At 40.5% G+C, this 18,790-nt stretch overlaps 1 protein-coding gene across 1 annotated transcript; it reads left to right on the top strand.

Moving 5' to 3' along the window:
* The first annotated feature begins 1,547 nt into the window (after positions 1-1,547).
* API5 (apoptosis inhibitor 5) lies at positions 1,548-17,787 on the top strand. Its single transcript, XM_062621904.1, has 14 exons — positions 1,548-1,756; positions 5,189-5,350; positions 6,489-6,582; positions 7,615-7,680; positions 8,018-8,169; positions 9,464-9,670; positions 10,207-10,311; positions 11,010-11,099; positions 11,673-11,854; positions 12,047-12,140; positions 12,646-12,702; positions 13,522-13,598; positions 13,955-14,091; positions 15,664-17,787. The coding sequence occupies exons 1-14, from the start codon at positions 1,688-1,690 to the stop codon at positions 15,741-15,743; spliced, it is 1,572 nt and encodes a 523-aa protein (XP_062477888.1). The 5' UTR covers positions 1,548-1,687; the 3' UTR covers positions 15,744-17,787.
* The last annotated feature ends 1,003 nt before the right edge of the window (positions 17,788-18,790 follow it).

Genomic DNA, 18,790 nt, shown 5'->3' with positions numbered 1-18,790 from the left:
AGTGAAGAGTCCCTCCCCAGCATCCCTATAGGCCCCCTTCAGATACTGGAAGGCTGCTATGAGGTCTCCACGCAGCCTTCTCTTCTGTCATGGTCATGATAACAGTCTATTATTGCCCCTGCCTGTGGCTCTGTCTCAAGTTTCTTCTCCACCAAAACACAGGGCAGTTGTGGGACACAAATAGTAATTATCATCTTTTTTCCTCTGAGGAAATGAGACAATTTCAGTGATTTCACAAGTAAATTACTTTTCCTCTGGAAAACCTGCTGGAAATTGTGCAGAGATCTCCAGTGATGCCAGTGTTCATGGATTAGTGGGCGTGTGCAGGAATGGAAGTCAGATGTAGAATGATAGCAGTTATCAAATGAGTTTGTAACTTATCTCCACAGGCTTTGGTGTGACGAGATTGAGCAGAAAGAATAGATTATGATTAATCATATTGCGTGAAATGAGGAGGCTTGCACTGCAGTCTGAGCCATTCTCAAACGTGCACGTCAGGCTATTGAGTTCCTAAAGATTGGTTTCCAAAAATATCCCAACTTTAACAATCCAAGAGATCCCCGGCTGACTTTGAACATGAATTTCAAACAATGTCTCCTAAGCTTGTAACACCATCAGCTCTTTACTCCCGTTCCCTTTGTCTTAATGCTAAGGACTAATGGTGATTCATTTTAAATGGGTTCATTCTAAAAAATATTTCATATATTTTCATGTGTATTTCATACATAAGTGAAAAATAAAGACTGGGAAATGGGAATTGGTGTAAGGAGAATAAAAATGAAGACTGATGCAAGGCAACAAGGAAGTAGGTGAGGAAAAGACCCAAGAGGTGACATGTGGAAGATCAAATGACAGGAACAGAACAAACCTCAAAGAAAGCATTTCTTAATGTGGCTCTGAATGCTCCTCTTCATTTCGTGTGCTCTCTGGTAGGAAGATGATTAGCACAGCTGGATGTATCACTGCCAGAGGAAGTAAGAGAGTATCATTCCAAGGCATATAATCCATGTTATGATACAATACATATAAATACAATACAATATATACGTGTTATGATACAATATATAAAAATATGATACAATAGATACATGCTATGATACAATATATATAAATATGATCCCATATGTATGTATTATGGTGCAATATATATAAATATGATAAGTTCCAAGCCCCTGCCACTGGCAGAGACACCTCCTACCAGAGCAGCTTGCTCCAAGCCCCTGTGTCCAACCTGGCCTCGAACACTGCTAGGGATGGGGCAGCCACAGCTTCTCTGGGCACCCTCACAGGGAAGCACCCTCACAGGGAAGAACTTCTTATCTCCAACCTGAACTTCCCCTGTTCCAGTTTGAACCCTTGAAAACAGCCTCCTTCTGACACCAGGAGCTCAGTGCACCACACAGTGTTTGTACGCAGGAGTCAAAAAGGGACAGAGGAGGGATTAGCTGAGGGCAGGCAGGCACGGCCTCACGAACACAGGCGGGGGAGCTCCCGGCGTTACCCCTGCCCGCAGCTCCACCGCCAGCCGCCTGGGGTCGCTGCGCAGGCGCCGGCACGCGGCCGCTCTGGGACTGCGGCCTCGTTGGTGCTGACGGCGGCGGCGCGAGCGGGAGCAGCGGCCTGAGCGGTGGCGAAGAGAGCGGCGGCCTCGGTTGCAGCGGCGGTCGCGCCCGTTCCCCGCCGCACCATGCCCACCGTGGAGGAGCTATACCGCAACTATGGCATCCTGGCGGACGCCACCGAGACCGTGAGCCAGGTGCGGCGGGCCTGCGGCCTACAAGGCCTCGCTAGGCCCGGGGCTTGAGTAGTGCGGCGGCGCCGCCGTCACGAACGGCTTCAGGCTGTGCGGGCGGGACGGGGTCCTGCTGGACGGGATGCTCGGGCCGCAGACAGCCGGCCAGCCCCGCGGCTGTGATCCGTATAGGTTCCCTCACGGGCGGGGGCGGGAGGCGATGAGCTTGGCGCTGGCGGCTCTGCAGGGACGGCGGCAGCGTCTTTAGTCGCTTTTGCGGCATCTTCTTCCTCCCGTCCTGTCGGCAGTTCTCCTTTTAAACGTGGGCCCAAGGGCGCTAGCTAGTTATTAGCTAGAGTCAGGCTGCGTTTTGCATGGGAGAGGGGAGTTTCGCCTTAAAACACCGGTAGTTGTCCATGTTTGATCTGTGTACTTGCAGTTCCGGAGCGCTCTCCTGCTGAGAGGCTTGTTGGAGGAAGGTGAAGGCTGTTACGGTTTGATAACTGCCTGTAGCCCTTTTGTATTTTCCTAAGGCAAGCATGGAAGGTTGATCCTCACGGATAAAGGAGGTTTTTAGGCGAAAAATCCTGGAGAGATGTGCCAGTTCTCATAGCGTTACTGAATTAATCAAATAAATGATGCCTTCGTGTGTTACCAATACAAAGTATTATGGTTACTTGAAGCTAGTTTTTGGATTGCATTATGTGCTCATTTTACTGAGTGGCTGCCTGAAAAAGCTGATTGTTTTGTAATTATTCTTTTGTCATAATGTATGGTGTCCCTGCCCATGGCAGGGGGGGTGGAACTTGATGATCTTAAGGTCCTTTCCAACCCAAACCATTCTATGTAAGTGGGAAGGTAGCTTTGCACATACCTGGCAATGGGGTTTAAACTGGATACTACTATGCAAGGTCATTTAGAAAGTTCTTCAGGAGAACAAATAGTATAGTAAGTGACTGGGTGTTGTGCTGTTGGGGTTTTTTTAAGCTTTTAGATTCAAGTCCATTCGCTTTGCATGTGTAATTCTGCGCTAATGAAACAAAGCAGAATCCTTGCAGACAGTTCATAAAAAAACGTTATCTCGGAGACAACCAAAATATACACAGAAAATGTTGGAAACTAGGGGGAGAGATGCAGAATAAAAGAGATGCTATTACTGTGCTGCTTTATGAATACATAGTCCACCATGATTTTGACAGTTGTGGGTAGCTTTTATAAGGCAGGGATGGATATCCCAGGGAGAACAAACTGCAGCGTAGTTAAGAAATGCAGCTTGTGCAGATGCGTGAGAACCTCCAAGGGTAAGTATAGAATGATGATTGCTGATATACTCTCCCAGTGTTGCCTTTCCAGCTTGTGGGTTTATGGAGGCAGAGCTAGTGTCTTTGTAATTACAAGGTCTTGCGAGATTCTTCTTCAGCAAACTTTTCTGATGCCTTTTTTTAACTGATGTTTCTGGCATACAAATGTTCTGTGGCAAACTATTCCATTAGCCTTTGTGAAGAAACTACCCCCTTTGAACTTGTCACTTCATAACCTTAGTTGATGTCTCCAAGTTTTGCACTGAGAAGCCATGAGCAATTGTTCCTTATTCATCAGTTTTATCCCACTTACTCCTTTATTATCTCTTAAATTCATGAACATGATCTCTCACTACAAAAAAAGTCAGTCACCCTGTCTCAAAAATGAAATCTTTTGAACACAACAGGAAGAGCAAGGGGACAAACAGAAGTATGACATTAAGAGAAGTCATTCAAAAGACTGGAAATGGTGAGCTTGTAAAAGTGTGTTTCAGTTGAGAAAGGGGCTCAGGTGTGATGAGTCTACTCAGGAGCGAAATTAAGGTGAGAACTTGGAAAAAAACTATTAGTAAGCAGGCTTTGAATAAAGAGGAAGTCAAACTTTTCTCCATAACACATTGTGCAACTTGTCACAGGATGTTACAGAATCGGTTCGAGAAGTAGTCTAGAGAAATTAATGGTCACTTGATAGTTATTGATACTGTCTCTGGCTTAGGATGTTCCTGTATAACAGACTGGGAGGAAGCATGGAATACTGAAGGATTACACTGCTTCTGCAGTTACCTGTTCTTTTCTTGAGCATTCCAAGCTCCTGCCTGAGCAGCACTTTGGCTAAATGATAGGAGTAGTAAGCATGAAGGCATATAAATTCATGGAACCCAAGCTACCCTGTTCCATTGCTACATGACTGCTATTGTAATATGTATTAAGTAATTTGTTCCCCAGAAAAGTTATTCTTAACGTGCAGTCTGAGAACCTGTGACTGTAATAATGTGTATCCCGTTGTTAGTTTGTGCTGCTTCGTTCTGCCTTTGCTGTTGAATGCACTGTGTTGGCACAGCTGCAGAACAAACTGGTGGGAATGTGGATCAGCTGAAAAGCAGTCATTTTATTCCTTGCTTATTTTTCTTCCAGATCCATGTCCCAATCCAGTTCAGGATTTGGCACCACGGACACCTATTAACAAGGTGTAGGGAGTGTTGAAGGGGCATTGGTACTGAGTGTTTAAACACAGCTTCCTTTAAAGAGAATTAATGCCCTGTGCTGCTTTGTAAATTAGGATCTGTTTGCTATGGGTGAACTTTCATGTGGTGTAAGAGTGACAGTGTATGTGGCTGTGGGATATTTAATGTAAATCAAGCGTCCTCTGCTGTTGTTGCTGTTCAAAGTTGTCTAAAACATTTTCATAACCGTAAGGAAAATTAATGATAGAACTAATTTCTGCTATTATCCTAATACTACTGACTTTTCTTTTGCAAGCACATAGCTAACCACAAGAAGGACTTCAATTTATTCTAAAGTTTCAGTCCTGCAGGCACAAAATTGGTATGTCTGTGTGATTCTAGTTGGAGCAGGTAGAGAATATTCTGTTCTGTTCCTGAATCAGCTGGAGATTTACCCTTTTTTTTTATAGTCTCTGTTAAAGACATCTTTTAAAAGCCGTGTTTTATCTCAGGTTAACTGCTTGAATAGATGTCAAAGATGCTTTAGCCCTGTGTATATTAAAAGTTATGTGATCTGTTTCATTGGCATGGTTTTGACAAGAAGTGGCCCCTCCTTGAGAGATGGTAAATAGGCAGAAGGTAAAAACCCCTTGAAAAACTGCCCAAGTTTAGTGAAGGTGATCATGTCATTCCTTGAGTCTGCGCTAATGTAGTAGCAAGATCTGTTAGTCTTAGGGCTGGCAGTTTGAATGTAGGCATTTGATAGGCACTTGAACAAAGGAACTAGAGTAACAGTGAAAACCAGACAACAGAGGCAAATTTTAGTAAATGGCACAGTTATAGTGGTCTAAGAGATAAATGTATTTCTTTGTATGAAGCTTGTGTAATATAGCTGACTTACATAGCCGAATAGTGAATGGGAGAGAAAAAAAATCCTTGTCTTGAGAATAAGCCGAGATTTCTCTAATTGTGTTCTGTTTCTCCTCTTCCAGCATAAGGATGCGTACCAGGTGATCTTGGATGGCGTGAAGGGAGGTGCCAAGGAGAAGAGACTCGCAGCCCAGTTTATTCCTAAGTTCTTCAAGCATTTTCCTGAGCTAGCTGACTCGGCTATCAATGCTCAGTTGGACCTCTGTGAGGATGAAGATGTTTCTGTAAGAATAAGAACCTTGTAGCAAGTTGATACCTTGAATTTGTATTTTTATTAGTCTTTTGGGAAGGGGAGACTTGATCTTTCCAAAGCTTAAGAATACTTAGTTGTATTCCTGTTATGTGATGGTATGGGAAGATACGTAAGTTTCCATTTGTTCTTTTCACTCCATTATTGATCAAAGGAATAGCTCTGTAGAAAGAAACAGTTTATTTGCATATCTGTTACATTTTTTCTTTTCAAAAAGTGCTTTGTGGTAATTGATCCTAATGAAATTCTGCAGGGAGGCAAGAAAACTTTCTTCACAACCGGGAGCCATGGGGATGTGATTCTGAATGTAGTACTCTTGCAGAAGTCCTGAGATGCTTCATGCTGCTTCTGTGCTGTTGCTAGAAGCTGTACCTTTGAAGTGTCTTTGATTATACTTTGATTATTACTGTAGTGATAGGACAAGGGGTAACAGGTTCAAACTTAAACAGGGGAAGTTAGATTGGATATAAGGAAGAAGTTCTTTACTGTAAGGGTGGTGAGGCACTGGAATGGGTTGCCCAGGGAAGCTATGAATGCTCCATCCCTGGCAGTGTTCAAGGCCAGGTTGGACGAGGCCTTGGGTGCCATGGTTTAGTGTGAGGTGTCCCTGCCCATGGCAAGGGGGTTGGAACTGGATGATCTTAAGGTCCTTTCCAACCCTAACTATTCTGTGATTATCAGATGTTAAATGATTTGGGCAGGTCATTCAAGGTTTTTTGTCAGCGCCAAACCTAGAGTTCCTCTCTGCCATGTGCACCACTGAGAACTATCCTTCCTTTTAGCAAGTAAGACTCCACACTAACACAGATTCCAGCCCTTTATTTTGTTGATCAAATGAATGATTGTGCTGCTTGAATTTGTTTTTTCTCCAGTGCTGCTTAGATCTGAGAAAAAGACATCATAATAGTTTCATAGCAAATAGGAAGTTTAAACTGCCATTAACGTCTGAAATCTGTATTTCACTTTCTGAATATGATACTCCTGTTAAAAGAATGTGGTTCATTTCTCAAATTTGGCTGATTTTTGTGCTAAACGTGATTAGTTGAATTGCCTGAATTATGGCCTATTATTATTTAAATTTATTAATTCCATAATACTGACAATTTTTGCAGATCCGGCGACAAGCAATCAAGGAATTGCCTCAGTTTGCCACTGGAGATAATCTTCCTCGGGTAGCAGACATACTGACCCAGCTCCTGCAGTCAGGTAGGAGATGTTGGTAGTTTCCTGATTGATCTCCTTGTGGCACACCTAAAAACGTATACAGTTTTGTTCTAGAAAATGTTTTCTGTTGATTCATAGTTGGTTACAAAGCAGTTTGTCCCAGTGCCAGTCATGTCCTGTTTTCACCCCAACCCCTTTATATTTGCCATACAGTTAGGCTGCTACTTCTGCTGAAAGGTCTCTCATTATCCTGATCTAAACTGAAAATCTTTCTTTAAAGTTGACCTTTTTTTGGTTTTATTCAAGTTCTCTTAAAGCACCTGTAGAAAAAGGGGAAGGGAGGGGAGAGGGACACAACAACAAAACCTCTTCCAGTTATGGACTGCAGGAAGTTGCCTTCTGAAAATGTTATTGGGTTGCTAATCAAAGTACTCAGGAACTTTAAAAATCCTGAAGGCATTTTCTTCCATACCGTGCATTTTTGGTACAAAATAAATTCCAAATTTAATAGTACAGCATGTACCTTTTTTTTAACCTCAGTAAGTTACAGAGTGCTGAATACTAGATCTTGAAATTGATGTTAAAAATGCATGATCAATTCTTATTGGAAGAGTTGCGGTTCTTTTAGGACTTACTCGAACATTTCTCTAGCTCAGGAGGAAAATTGTTTCTTTCACCTAGAAATACTGAAGATGACTTAAGAATTTAAAAAGAAATAACTATTTAACCTTAATTTACTAAAAGTCAGCTTGTTTATTCATATGTTCCTTAAATTTCCTAAACATATTTAATAATAACTTCCCTTCAAGTTTTCATTCATATCAAGTTTGTGATGTTAAAGTTTTGGCAGGGATTCCGAAGTGGCAAATAACACCTTTGTTTCGCTTTCAGCTTTCATAATTGTGGCTTTATACTTCCTCTGTCTAGTAGTCATTAAAAATACAGTTTATGTTGTTTATAATCAAATGTTGAGGATGGAATACTTCTTGTGTGACACCAGGGATCTTTCTTTGGTTGTCTGCTCTAATGTTTGCATTTCAAGGACATCCATATTGTTCTTTTTTCTCTCTTCAGATGATTCTGCAGAATTCAACTTGGTGAACAATGCTTTGCTCAGTATATTTAAGATGGATGCTAAAGGTAAAGGACATATCTTTCTATATATGTATTTTAGTAATAGTTCCCAGTCTCTATTACCATGAGAACAGGACTCGGTTTTGTATCTTCTTAGTACAATTCAGAAGTGAGACACAAAGTCACCACTTGGTTTTTACAAAAGATACTGAATTTTTCAATGATTTTGGATTGGAATTGTACAATTCAAGAAAAAACAATGTGGATTCTTATGTCACTTATAATTTTTCGTCGAAGTTAGTACAGCAGATGTTTCACAGAGTCTTAGAGGAGGAACCTTCTTCTCAGGGAAAGTTCAGCTCTTCTAGAATCATTTGTGTTACCTTATTTATTCTCCATTCAGGGACTTTGGGTGGCTTATTCAGTCAAATTCTTCAGGGAGAGGATATTGTGAGAGAGCGAGCCATCAAGTTCCTCTCTACAAAGCTGAAAACCCTGCCTGAGGAGGTGATGACAAAGGAGGTAGAAGAGTTCATATTGACTGAATCAAAGAAGGTGAGTGTCTTATTTCAGTACAACCGTAAGGACTGTTAAACCATGCCTTACCACTGGCATTGCTTTGTTTAAACCACATGTAGGGTTAAGCGTTGTACAAATGCTTCTAGTTATCCTATTCTGCTACACTCCAAACTTTGCAGCAGTTTTTGTGGGAACATTAAAATAGGCTCTTCTCATTTTGTAAGAGTGACTTCTGTTAGAACCATAGAATCATTCATATGGGAAAGGGACTTTGGGAGATAGATGACCTCAGTGAACTGTGCTCAGCTGGATTCGGATTTGATTTCTCAGTGCTTTGTCCAGTGGGTTTTGAACACCTCTAATATATACACCTCTTTATATACACCTCTGTTATACCTCTTTATCCAATTGAAGCTCCTATTTCAGTTTTGTATCATTGTGTCATTCTCACCCTCTCCACCTCAGTAAAGAACCTGGCTCCTATTCTTGGCGACTTGCTCTTCATTACTGGGAGATGAGTGTTAGGTTGCCTCATCCCCTTAATGACTTTTTCCTTTAGGCTGAAAAAGCCCTGTTCCTTAAGTTCTCCTCACAGATTACGTGCTCTAGACACTGATAACCTTGGTGGCTGGGCTTTCTGCAGCTTATCAACTTCCTCATACAGAAAGACCCAACACTAGGTGCAGTATTCCAGATTTGATCTAATAAGGGTATATAGCAAAGGAGAATCCTCAGTCCTTTTGCTTCTCTCAGTCTACTGGCCATGCTCTTTTTGTAGCACAGGAGCACTGTTCATCACCCAAGGAATACTACTGACAGGTTTATCCTGCTGTCTCCCAGAGCCCTCAGGGTCTTTTCAGCAGAGCAGTTCCCCAGCCACTCAGTCCCCAGCTTATGCTGATGCGGGGAAGTTGGCTCATCCCTGGTGCAGGACTGCATTGGTGTTTATTGAATTCCATAAGATTCCTGTAAATTCTACATGCTGAGAAAGTTTAAAAAAGTATTAAAGCAATTAATAATGAGTAGATACCTATTTACTGTTTATTCTGCCTGAAGCATACAACTTTGTTAGATAAGAAATTTGTTCTTAAAATTAGAATCCAAGAAAAATAATGGTTTTTATGCACAACTTGATGGTAGTTAACCTTGATTTGGGGGTACATACACTTACACTGCATGTTCTAATGTGTTCCTTTAAACGTTTATATCTTTAAATAACAAGAAGCTGAATTTAAATGCTTAATATTTGCATACTTTACATTTTCAGATCAATTGAGTTTGACTTGGAGGTTTGAAACTTAACAATTATGTTTTCTGGAATTCTCTTAAGGTGCTGGAAGATGTAACGGGTGAGGAATTTGTTCTGTTCATGAAGATATTGTCTGGATTAAAAAGCTTACAGACAGTAAGTGGGAGGCAACAACTAGTGGAGCTGGTGGCTGAACAAGCTGACCTGGAACAAACATTCAACCCATCTGACCCAGACTGTGTGGACAGACTTCTGCAGTGTACCCGGCAGGCAGTGCCACTCTTCTCAGTATGTATTTGTTTGCTTTGCATGAGGAATATTGTGGAAAGTTAATGGCTGTAGTTACTCTTTGGTTTTGTCAATGATTATGTTAGAATAAGAGTGTATCCATACCTCTCTACCTTCAGCTTCTAATGCATTGAAATGTTGGAAACATCTTTAAAGCCTCTGAATACAAAGAGTTTTTGTGTTATTCTCTGCTCTTGACATTTTCTTTCAAATTTAAGGTGTTACAGTGAATTACGATAAAATTCTCACACTAGCTTCATACATGTATGAGTTTGATTATTTTATATCTAATGTCCGGCAATTGCAGTGTTTAAAGACCTGTTGGGCTGTAGACAGTTTTCAGCCCCTGTTGCAGACAGCCTCTGAGTTTAAGCCACTTGGAAGAGTCTGTGTTGTAGGAGTTGCAGGGAATTCAGTAAAGCTTTAAGGTGTAGCTGTGTGGTAGGCACTTATGTATAGAGTTGGTGGAGTGATGGGGGGAAACATTTAACTCCTTCTGACTCAGAGTAACCTGAATAATGTGGTGTTCTCTGCAGAAAAACGTTCATTCCACGAAATTTGTTACTTACTTCTGTGAGCATGTTCTGCCAAACCTCAGTTCTTTGACTACGCCAGTAGAGGGTCTTGATATCCAGTTAGAGGTAAGCCAAAGCTAAAATGTCTTTGAAATTGTAGAAAAATACAGGCACCTTAGATGAAGACAGCTACTTACAAATTGGGAACTCCTTTCTAAGGGGTTTTTCAGTTCTTGGCTAGGAGAGAAAGCAGTTAAACTAGAGAAAAAGTTTGCTGTACTGAGGCATGACTGAGCATTGCCTTTTAAAGCATGTGTCATTAGTCCCCAGCTTCGAGGCAAGACTGGACTAAGTAGATCAGTGTAATCATTTTTATATTGCTGTCAATCTTTTTTAAGCACATAGCAGTTACTGAATTGATTGTTGCATAAACTAGATGTGGCTTATGTTAATTTTGCCTCCTAAGGGAGTGGCTTCGTGTCTGTAATTCTGCTTACATTAATCAGTGCTGCAGCTTCAGTTACATTTCTGAGTCTCACTTTGAAGGTGAGCTGTGCTGCAGACGTGGGACAGGAAGCTTTGTTTACTTGTTGACTAATGATGCCTGTTGGGATTAGACACACAAACCTGTATTTCTGTTTGAGGACATGAAAAACAGACCAGACATGTTCCTCCTTGTTGTCTTGCCTGATGATTGGGTTTCACTGTAATAGCTGACCTCTGCTCTGCAGCCTTAATGCTGTGAGGTTTACACTTTTAGGTTTAAATTTAAGCCTTTGTACTTTTCTGTTAACACACAAAAACCCGGCTGTCCTTACATGTAGGTTTTGAAGCTGCTTGCTGAAATGAGCTCATTTTGTGGCGATATGGAAAAGCTTGAATCAAATTTGAAGAAGCTGTTTGATAAATTACTGGTAAGACTCATTCAATTTTTAGTGTTTTAGTGCAAGACACTAAAAAAGTTCTCATCAAAACAAGTTATTTTTATCTAGTAATCTGTTAATCCTTTTTCTGAAGTGGCTATTTCAAAGATAGCTCTGTCCATGATAAAGGTCAAACGTCATTTTGCAATTCAAAGCCTTTATAGAGAGCTGTTACCTGCATCATGTTTTTAATCTAGTGAACTCGTGTGGTTTTGTTCTTAGTATTATAATTATGAGAGACTCATGTTGAGCTCATTAAAGGCTGTATCTGCACTGACAATTTTAAGCAAATTCAGTGCTGTTTCAGAAGCCCTGGTGTAGTACATTGTTGCTTCCTGTGGTAGCAGTGCTACTGTAATGTTTGCTCTTAGAGGTGTCAAGTCACAGAAGTATAGGCAGACTACCTGCACCAGGACTTCATGCAGTGGTTCATCACATTAGTATAGGGATGAGGGATACTTCTTAAAATGTCAGCATAAATACATCCTCCAGTTCATACACTGCAAAAGATCAGTCAGAGTGTGTAAATGTCTCATGCATTTGTTTTTCCTTTCTGTTTGTTAGGAGTATATGCCCCTTCCTCCAGAGGAAGCAGAGAATGGGGAAAATGCTGGCAGTGAAGAGCCCAAGTTGCAGTTCAGTTACGTGGAGTGTTTGTTGTACAGCTTCCATCAGCTGGGACGTAAGCTTCCAGACTTCCTCACGGCCAAGCTGAATGCTGAGAAACTGAAAGACTTTAAAATCAGGTAATCATTGAGAGACAAGTGTTAAGGGTTCTGTTACAAAATATGGATTATTACATGCTAAAGAAACACAAATCAGATTGGTGAAAGACTTAGAGTGGTTTTCCTAAAGGGGAGAGAGATTCCAGCTTCCCTTTGCTTATGCTTTTATTTTATGGGAATATGTTATTAACAGATTGCTTTTAAATCTTTTAGGCTACAGTATTTTGCTCGAGGATTGCAGGTGTATATTCGACAGCTTCGTCTCGCACTTCAAGGCAAAACAGGAGAAGCTTTGAAAACAGAGGAGGTAAGTATTGCTCAGGAATGCTGATTTTTCTAACTAAGCCTACCAGAGTAACCATTGGCACACATTAGTGGGCTGCAGTCTGTTGTAAGCAGGCAAACAGATGAAAGCAATAACACTGCTAACAGCTATTGCAAATGGATCTTAACCAATGCTGAATTTTGCAAGCTAAGGTGATATTTTAGTTTCTACTTGTCAGCTGCTGCTCTCTGCATCCCCATGTGTTTGGCGTAACTGTGCTCTGATTCTGTTTTGAAGGGGAAGCCTTCATATATGGGGAGGGATTTAGTGGCAAGTACACTGGAACATGAGAAGCAACTAGTGTAAAGCTGCAAGAAACCTAAAAATAGTTGTAATGAAAACTCAGAAGTGTATGCACCTTTCACTATTACTGTTGCTGTAGAAATTCACTAGGAAGAGCAGTCAGTTTAATGGTGCAACTTCAAGTGCAGTTAATGTAATTTAAAGCTACTGGAATAGGTGCTCAGTGATGTTTCTTTTTTTACAGAACAAGATAAAAGTGGTTGCCTTGAAAATAACCAACAACATTAATGTTTTAATCAAGGTAAGTCCTCACATCCTGAAGGAGTAAATACACAGTAGAGTAACGTGTACAGAGAAAAGGAATAGATTTGATCAAAGTTGTACTGTGTTAAATTAGTGTTTGCCAGCTCAGGGTTGCTGCTGCTTTACTGTGGTGAGACCCCTTTTTACAGCAGTAGTTGCCCCAGGAGCAGAAGACCTTGCTGTAGGGGTCTTTGGATTCTAGCCGTGCCTTTTTCCTTGCAATTTCCCTTTCCTGCAGTGACAGGGACTGTAAGGAATAGTTTGAAGAAGTGCAGGAGATGTAAAGGAGGGAGGAGGCAAAGCCAGCTGCCACACAGAACCTTTTTCTCTAGGGAGTCTAGGAGAGATGGGTTTCAGGAAGAGACTTCAATCCAGAGCCCTCAAAACCATTCTGATTACTTCTAACCACCTTTTCTTCTCTTTCTTCACTTCCATTCTAACTTACCACAATGAACCAAAAACTCTGGCCACAGTATTGAGAGGTTTATCTTTTACCATCATAGGGATATCAGATGTCTCCCTGCAGGAACCACTGTAGTTCATTATATGATGCTTGATGTGCAGAGGGAGAAAGCATGTAACATCTGTATAAGACATTACTTTGTTAGTATAAATCTCATTTGAATTTCCTAGTGAAGTCTCAGGTAGCCAGATAAGGCAGTAAGGCATCTTCTCCCTCTGCCATGGGACTGCAGAAAGGATTTGAAATCATAGGAACATAACTGTTATTATGGAGTCTCGGTAGGTAGCTAAAGTTTTGAAGTGCAGTTGATGTGAATTTAACTGTAGAATAAACTCTCTGATTTTGCCTCCATAGGATCTCTTCCACATTCCTCCTTCCTACAAAAGTACAGTTACGCTGTCCTGGAAACCAGTGCAGAAGGCAGATGCAAGGTGAGAGTTTTTCGTTAAAAGAATGAAAACAGTGGTGTTAATTTTTGCTGTTTACAAAATAAAGATCCCAAGATATATATATATAATCCATAACATGTGAGCTAAAAGTTTCACAATCCAAAATAACATCTATCCTGGAAGTTGTTAAGGCTGTGGAGTGATAATCTTATTCTTCCATTAGGGATATGATAGACCAAATCACCTGGGGACTACTTTATTTCCTCTTTTGAAGTGTTATTCAGGGCATCTTCATTAGCTGCTTCTAACTTCCAGTGGTTTATCTTTCAGGCTGAACTGCTATTCCTGTACTTGTCACTACAGGGGTATAATGATCTGTTTGTGTTTTCTTCTGTCAGTCAAAAAAGAACAAGTGAAGATACAACCTCAAGTTCACCCCCAAAGAAAGCTTCGGCAGGACCAAAAAGGGATGCCAGGCAAATATATAATCCTCCCAGTGGAAAATACAGCAGTAACCTGGGTAGTTTTTCTTATGGTAAGTTAGGCAGCTTGGAAAAAGCTTTGTGTAGTGACAGTTGTGCCTTGGGTGGGGGGAACAAACAAATTAAGCCAAGTTACTATCACATTCTCCTTAGATCAGATCGTACTGTCATCTGGTTTTGTGTGTAATGGGCTCTTTCTAGCTCATTGATTTGAGTGTTACCAGCCTATAAACTTATGTCCTTTGCGTGTTTTAATACATAGAGTTAGTAATTGAATGTTGTGTTCTTTGTTATGACATACAGCACTTGCACCCCAAATGTCCCATTGGACAGCAGTTGCTGCAAGTGGCAGAGCTGGGCCACCTTGTGTCATACGACTGGACCGGTGTTGAATTCCTATTACAGCCACAGACCTGATCCAGAACTCCTAGGAGCTGCCAGGTTCACTGTGCATACACACAGTTATGTCCTCATGCTTCCAGAGTGATTCTTTCTCTCTGCAAGGCATATTTCTGGGCAGAGCATGAGGGTAGTTGCAGACTGGGTGAATAGGCCCAACAATGGCAGCACCCTGTTCTTGTTGCCTTCCCTGTGGGCCCATTGGTCCTGCCTCTGTCAGGTAAACAGTCTAAAAATCACCCATGCCCATAGGCTGAAAAACTGATATAAAACACTGATTTTTATATGAAACAAAGAAATCTATTGCAAATTTCTTACTGCAGACTCCAGGTGATTCACCTGTGCCTTTTAAGATAAGCTTGTAGTCCTACAGTTATAAAAATCAGGTTTACAACCAAAAATGTTTTACTGCTTGCTGCTGTTTCTTGTTAGTGAGATGCTTAGGCCTCTGATCAGCTTTTGCTTTCTGTACTCTTTAAAATAAGCACATAGTTCTCTTTGTAGATTAATATGAATTGCATTTTAAGACTGTGCATAAAGAGAAAGCATGGAGGAGAAATAAGATTTTGATATCAAACAAATCCAGAGAAACTAACAAAGTGTTTTTGGGGTTGCTTTTGCTGTGATCAGATTGTTCTTAGTGAAGGGAAAGGAAAAAACTTCTATCACATACAAATAGTTTGTGTAGTATCTATTTAGGTCTGAGATTTTTAATTAGATATAGTTAAGATATCAGCCCACCAAAAAAACTTCATTGTATTGCTCATAACTCTATGTTAAGGATAGAAAAGGACAAGTAGACTGGCAAAGGTATGGTTTTCCACCATTTTATAAAGTCATGAGGAGCAAATCACTTCAGTCCAACACCTCAAGACAGACAGGGTGTTACTGGCCAGAAGGATGAGCTAAGTAACGTAATGAAGGTCCTTACAGATCAGTTTTCAATCCTGTGACAGTGGATTGGCCAAAGTATAAATAATGGTACAGTTTTTTATCATAAAGTCAATATGCAAAAGACTACATTTAATTTACAGAAGCCAATTCTCCTGGCCTCCTTTTAGAAGTAGTGGTGTCTGTTGTCCATCAAAGCATCACTCTGAAATCTCATGGTGTTTAAGCAGGGTTAACCTCAGAGGCTTCAGTCAGCCCTTCAGTACTTCCAGTTATTGCTGTTTAACCTGTATACGGCACAGAACCTGCATGAAAAGTTTTGACTTCTGTTTCAGAGCAAAGAGGTGGTTTCCGAGGCGGCCGAGGAAGAGGCTGGGGAGGACGTGGCAATCGTAGCCGAGGAAGAATCTACTGAGTAAAGCGCTAAAGTCTTCCATGCCCTGCAGGGGCTAAAACGAAAGTGCTACTCAGCAAGTTTGCTTGCAGTACTGCTTCCTTCAAGGACTGCCTTCCACTGAGACTGACTTAAGTGTTCTTTATACCTTTGTATGTATGATCTACTTTTCTAACGGACTACAACTTGTCCATAGTGAAACTACAACTGTATTTTTGGATGCTTCCAGTTAGCAGTTTTGGGTTCTTTATTTTTGAAGTGTCTTCAGGATTCAAAATTGGAAAAGAGTGTAGAATTTTATCAAAAGCTACATTTTGTCAGTTTGTACATTAACCTAAAAATTAGCTAGTGCATAACTGAAACTATATAATTGAGTTTATCTATTAAGTAATGGATAGGAAAGGCATGGCAACAGAGATACATGTCAGATAAGCTTAGCAGCTGAACTAATCCTTTCCTCATCTGTATAACCACATTTTGCAATATGTGGAGAAGAGTACTGTTAAATTTGCTTTGGTTTCCTTCTTTTTTTCAATTGACTTGAATGAGATCCATGCTGGTTTTATAAAGTTTGCAACAACTTTTGCCTGTAGCATGAAGCAGTCCTTTTACTTAGAGATGTGGAAAATTGTGGTGGCTTTTGGTTTGCACATCTTACTCTTCTCCGTGCATTGTAATGCAGAAAGTGATGTTTTGCAAATTCACTTTTAATGTTGAAAATAAATATGAGCATAGAGTTATGCTGTGAAATTTCACTCAATGAAAAGGAAAACCAATAAATGACTAGAATTCTTATAGGAATGAGTAAAGACTGATGCAGTGATTAAGCTTCATAGGTTGGAGCTGGACCGTAGCAATACCTGGCTCTTTTCTGTGTTCTGCAGGTTTCTGGATTAGTTGGCACTTGAGGGTTGGTTTTAGTTTTGGTTTGGTTTTGTGTTTTTTTTTGATTTAATTTTTTTTAAACAATACAGTTGCATTTAAAAATATATAAATAAAATCATATTTTGAGTAACACTGAAGGAATTCCAGCTATGTAGTTTGATTCAGGTGGAAAAGCTAACAATTCCATGCTACTTTTTTGTCCATAGCAACTTGGGATTCTTATTTACTGGTGTACACCCAGAAAATACAATGTAAGAGCACAATGCTTTGGGTTTTTTTTTTTAATTCTCAAAACTCAGACTTTTACTTCTCAGGTCATTCAGCATTGTAAAGGAATTAGCAGATAGTAAAAAGAAGTTGAGACAGAGGAAAAGGATTTTAATAAGTGTTCCAGGGCGTGTTGATGTAAAATAGCTTAGACTTTAGAAGAATGAAGATTATTCCTTACCCTTTTCTTTTGTCCAGCCATTTGATATCCACAGACAAATGCCTGAAAGCGATGTTTCCCTACCTAGTTCCATTTGTATTAGCTTGTGAATCTGACTCAGGTGTCTTCCTTAATACTCTTTGGTATTTATCACTACAGTCAGAAGGCCAGAATACCAGAAATACGACAAAGTTAAGAGACATTGTTGCTGAATTAGAAGTCTGGTTTTGCTTAATTCTGGAGCAGCGGGCAGCAAACTCTAGACATTCCAGGACATGTGAGCTGACTGTTCCCGATTACACGCCAGGTGCTAAACTCAAGATTTGTCACTAAACCCAACAAACTTGGCAAAAAGCTTTCGAGGACAAATTTGTGAGGTCAAAATATCACTTTGAAAATAAGCACTAGATTGGTAATAAGCTTCCACTGGGGAAAACAATACGGTTTGCACTTGTGGCTGTCATTTGTGTTTTGAAGGGCTTTAAAAGTGTAATCTCAAAGCCTAAACATAGCTTGTATTTAGACTAATAACCAGGTACTAGCAGCTTCCTTCCTTGAATTTTGAGTGAGTTTTCTTTAGGGGACTCCTGTTTTCAGAGGTGATGTGCAAAGTCCTTGTGGCCTCAGAAGTAGTTAATTCTCCCTTTCTCCTCCCAGTTTCATATTTAATCTCTTGTGGAGACACCTGTTTACCATCCTGTTGAATTGTACATGTTCCCTTATGCTTTTGGAATAAATTCATTTTGTAATTTTGCTTGGCTCACTGTTTGACAGTTACTCTGCAGCATTTTGTGTTGGCTTAGTAAAAGGGTACTGTGGTACCTTGTTGTAGTGCCTTACTGCTTAGATTGCTATAGATGTTTGCCACTAATGAATAGGTCTTAGTTGAAACAGATAATGTAATCTTGCTATTAAGCAATTCAACTTGGGTTGTCTTGGGTGACATGGTTTAGTGTGTGGTGTCCCTGCCCATGGCAGGGAGTTGGATCTAGGTGATCTTAAGGTTCTTTCCAACCCAAACCATTCTGTGATTCTAACTTTTAAATGCAAAATTCTGAGTAGCAGTCAGCAAAAGCTGCATGTCATAGATCTTACATAGGAATTACCATGTGAAAAGGAGTCATTCATTGTCTTTATCTCCTAGATGTTGACAGTGCAGTAAAATCTGTTAGTATCTTATGGTAGAGCAAGAGTGAATTGGAGCAGCCTGTACGTGGTGGGGTTTGTTTTGGGGTCTTTTGGGTGAAATCTGTAATGTACATGATATGAACACTGGCATCAGTAATGAACTATTGTGGGAATATGTTCTTTATCCTGAAAGACAGCTGAATGCCTTGCATTAGTTGAATCGCTGTGACCCCATTTGTAAGCATTTTTTCCTTGTTTGTATTTATAGGTTTATATGTTATATATGCTATATATGTTATATATAGGTATATGTCAAATGTTGGTGTGTTCCAGGCTCTGGGAAGTCGGGGTGTCCCAAAAGCAAACTGCAGCTTGCTTCCAAACTTCGAAAGGTCAGACAGGCCAACACTCCAATGTGGTAGCTTTTAGAGCTCGCTCAGGACTGGGTAAGGAGACTGGTGCTTCTGAGTTCCTATTTACTGTTAACTGGCACAGGAAATGAAGAGTTTAACTAAAGCCTCAGGAGTGATGTGGTTCAGAGCTACCTTCACCCCACTCCTCGGTGAGCCGGCGCTGTGGACAGCCATAGGCACAGTTCCGTTTGCTGTCTCCTCAGGCTGTTGTGACA

This window comes from Pezoporus occidentalis, unplaced genomic scaffold (assembly GCF_034315485.1).
Source record: "Pezoporus occidentalis ecotype Australia unplaced genomic scaffold, CSIRO_AGI_Poc_V1 ctg236, whole genome shotgun sequence".
Classification (NCBI taxonomy): domain Eukaryota; kingdom Metazoa; phylum Chordata; class Aves; order Psittaciformes; family Psittacidae; genus Pezoporus; species Pezoporus occidentalis.
Note: the sequence above shows the minus strand (reverse complement) of the source record. Positions and strands in the feature narration are given on the sequence as shown.

Excerpts from the sequence above, each read along its gene's own strand:
- API5 (XM_062621904.1), top strand. The coding sequence starts at position 1,688 with ATGCCCACCGTGGAGGAGCTATACCGCAACTATGGCATCCTGGCGGAC. Across the intron at positions 5,351-6,488 it reads GTGAGGATGAAGATGTTTCT|ATCCGGCGACAAGCAATCAA; the intron begins GTAAGAATAAGA and ends CAATTTTTGCAG. Across the intron at positions 11,100-11,672 it reads AGCTGTTTGATAAATTACTG|GAGTATATGCCCCTTCCTCC; the intron begins GTAAGACTCATT and ends TCTGTTTGTTAG.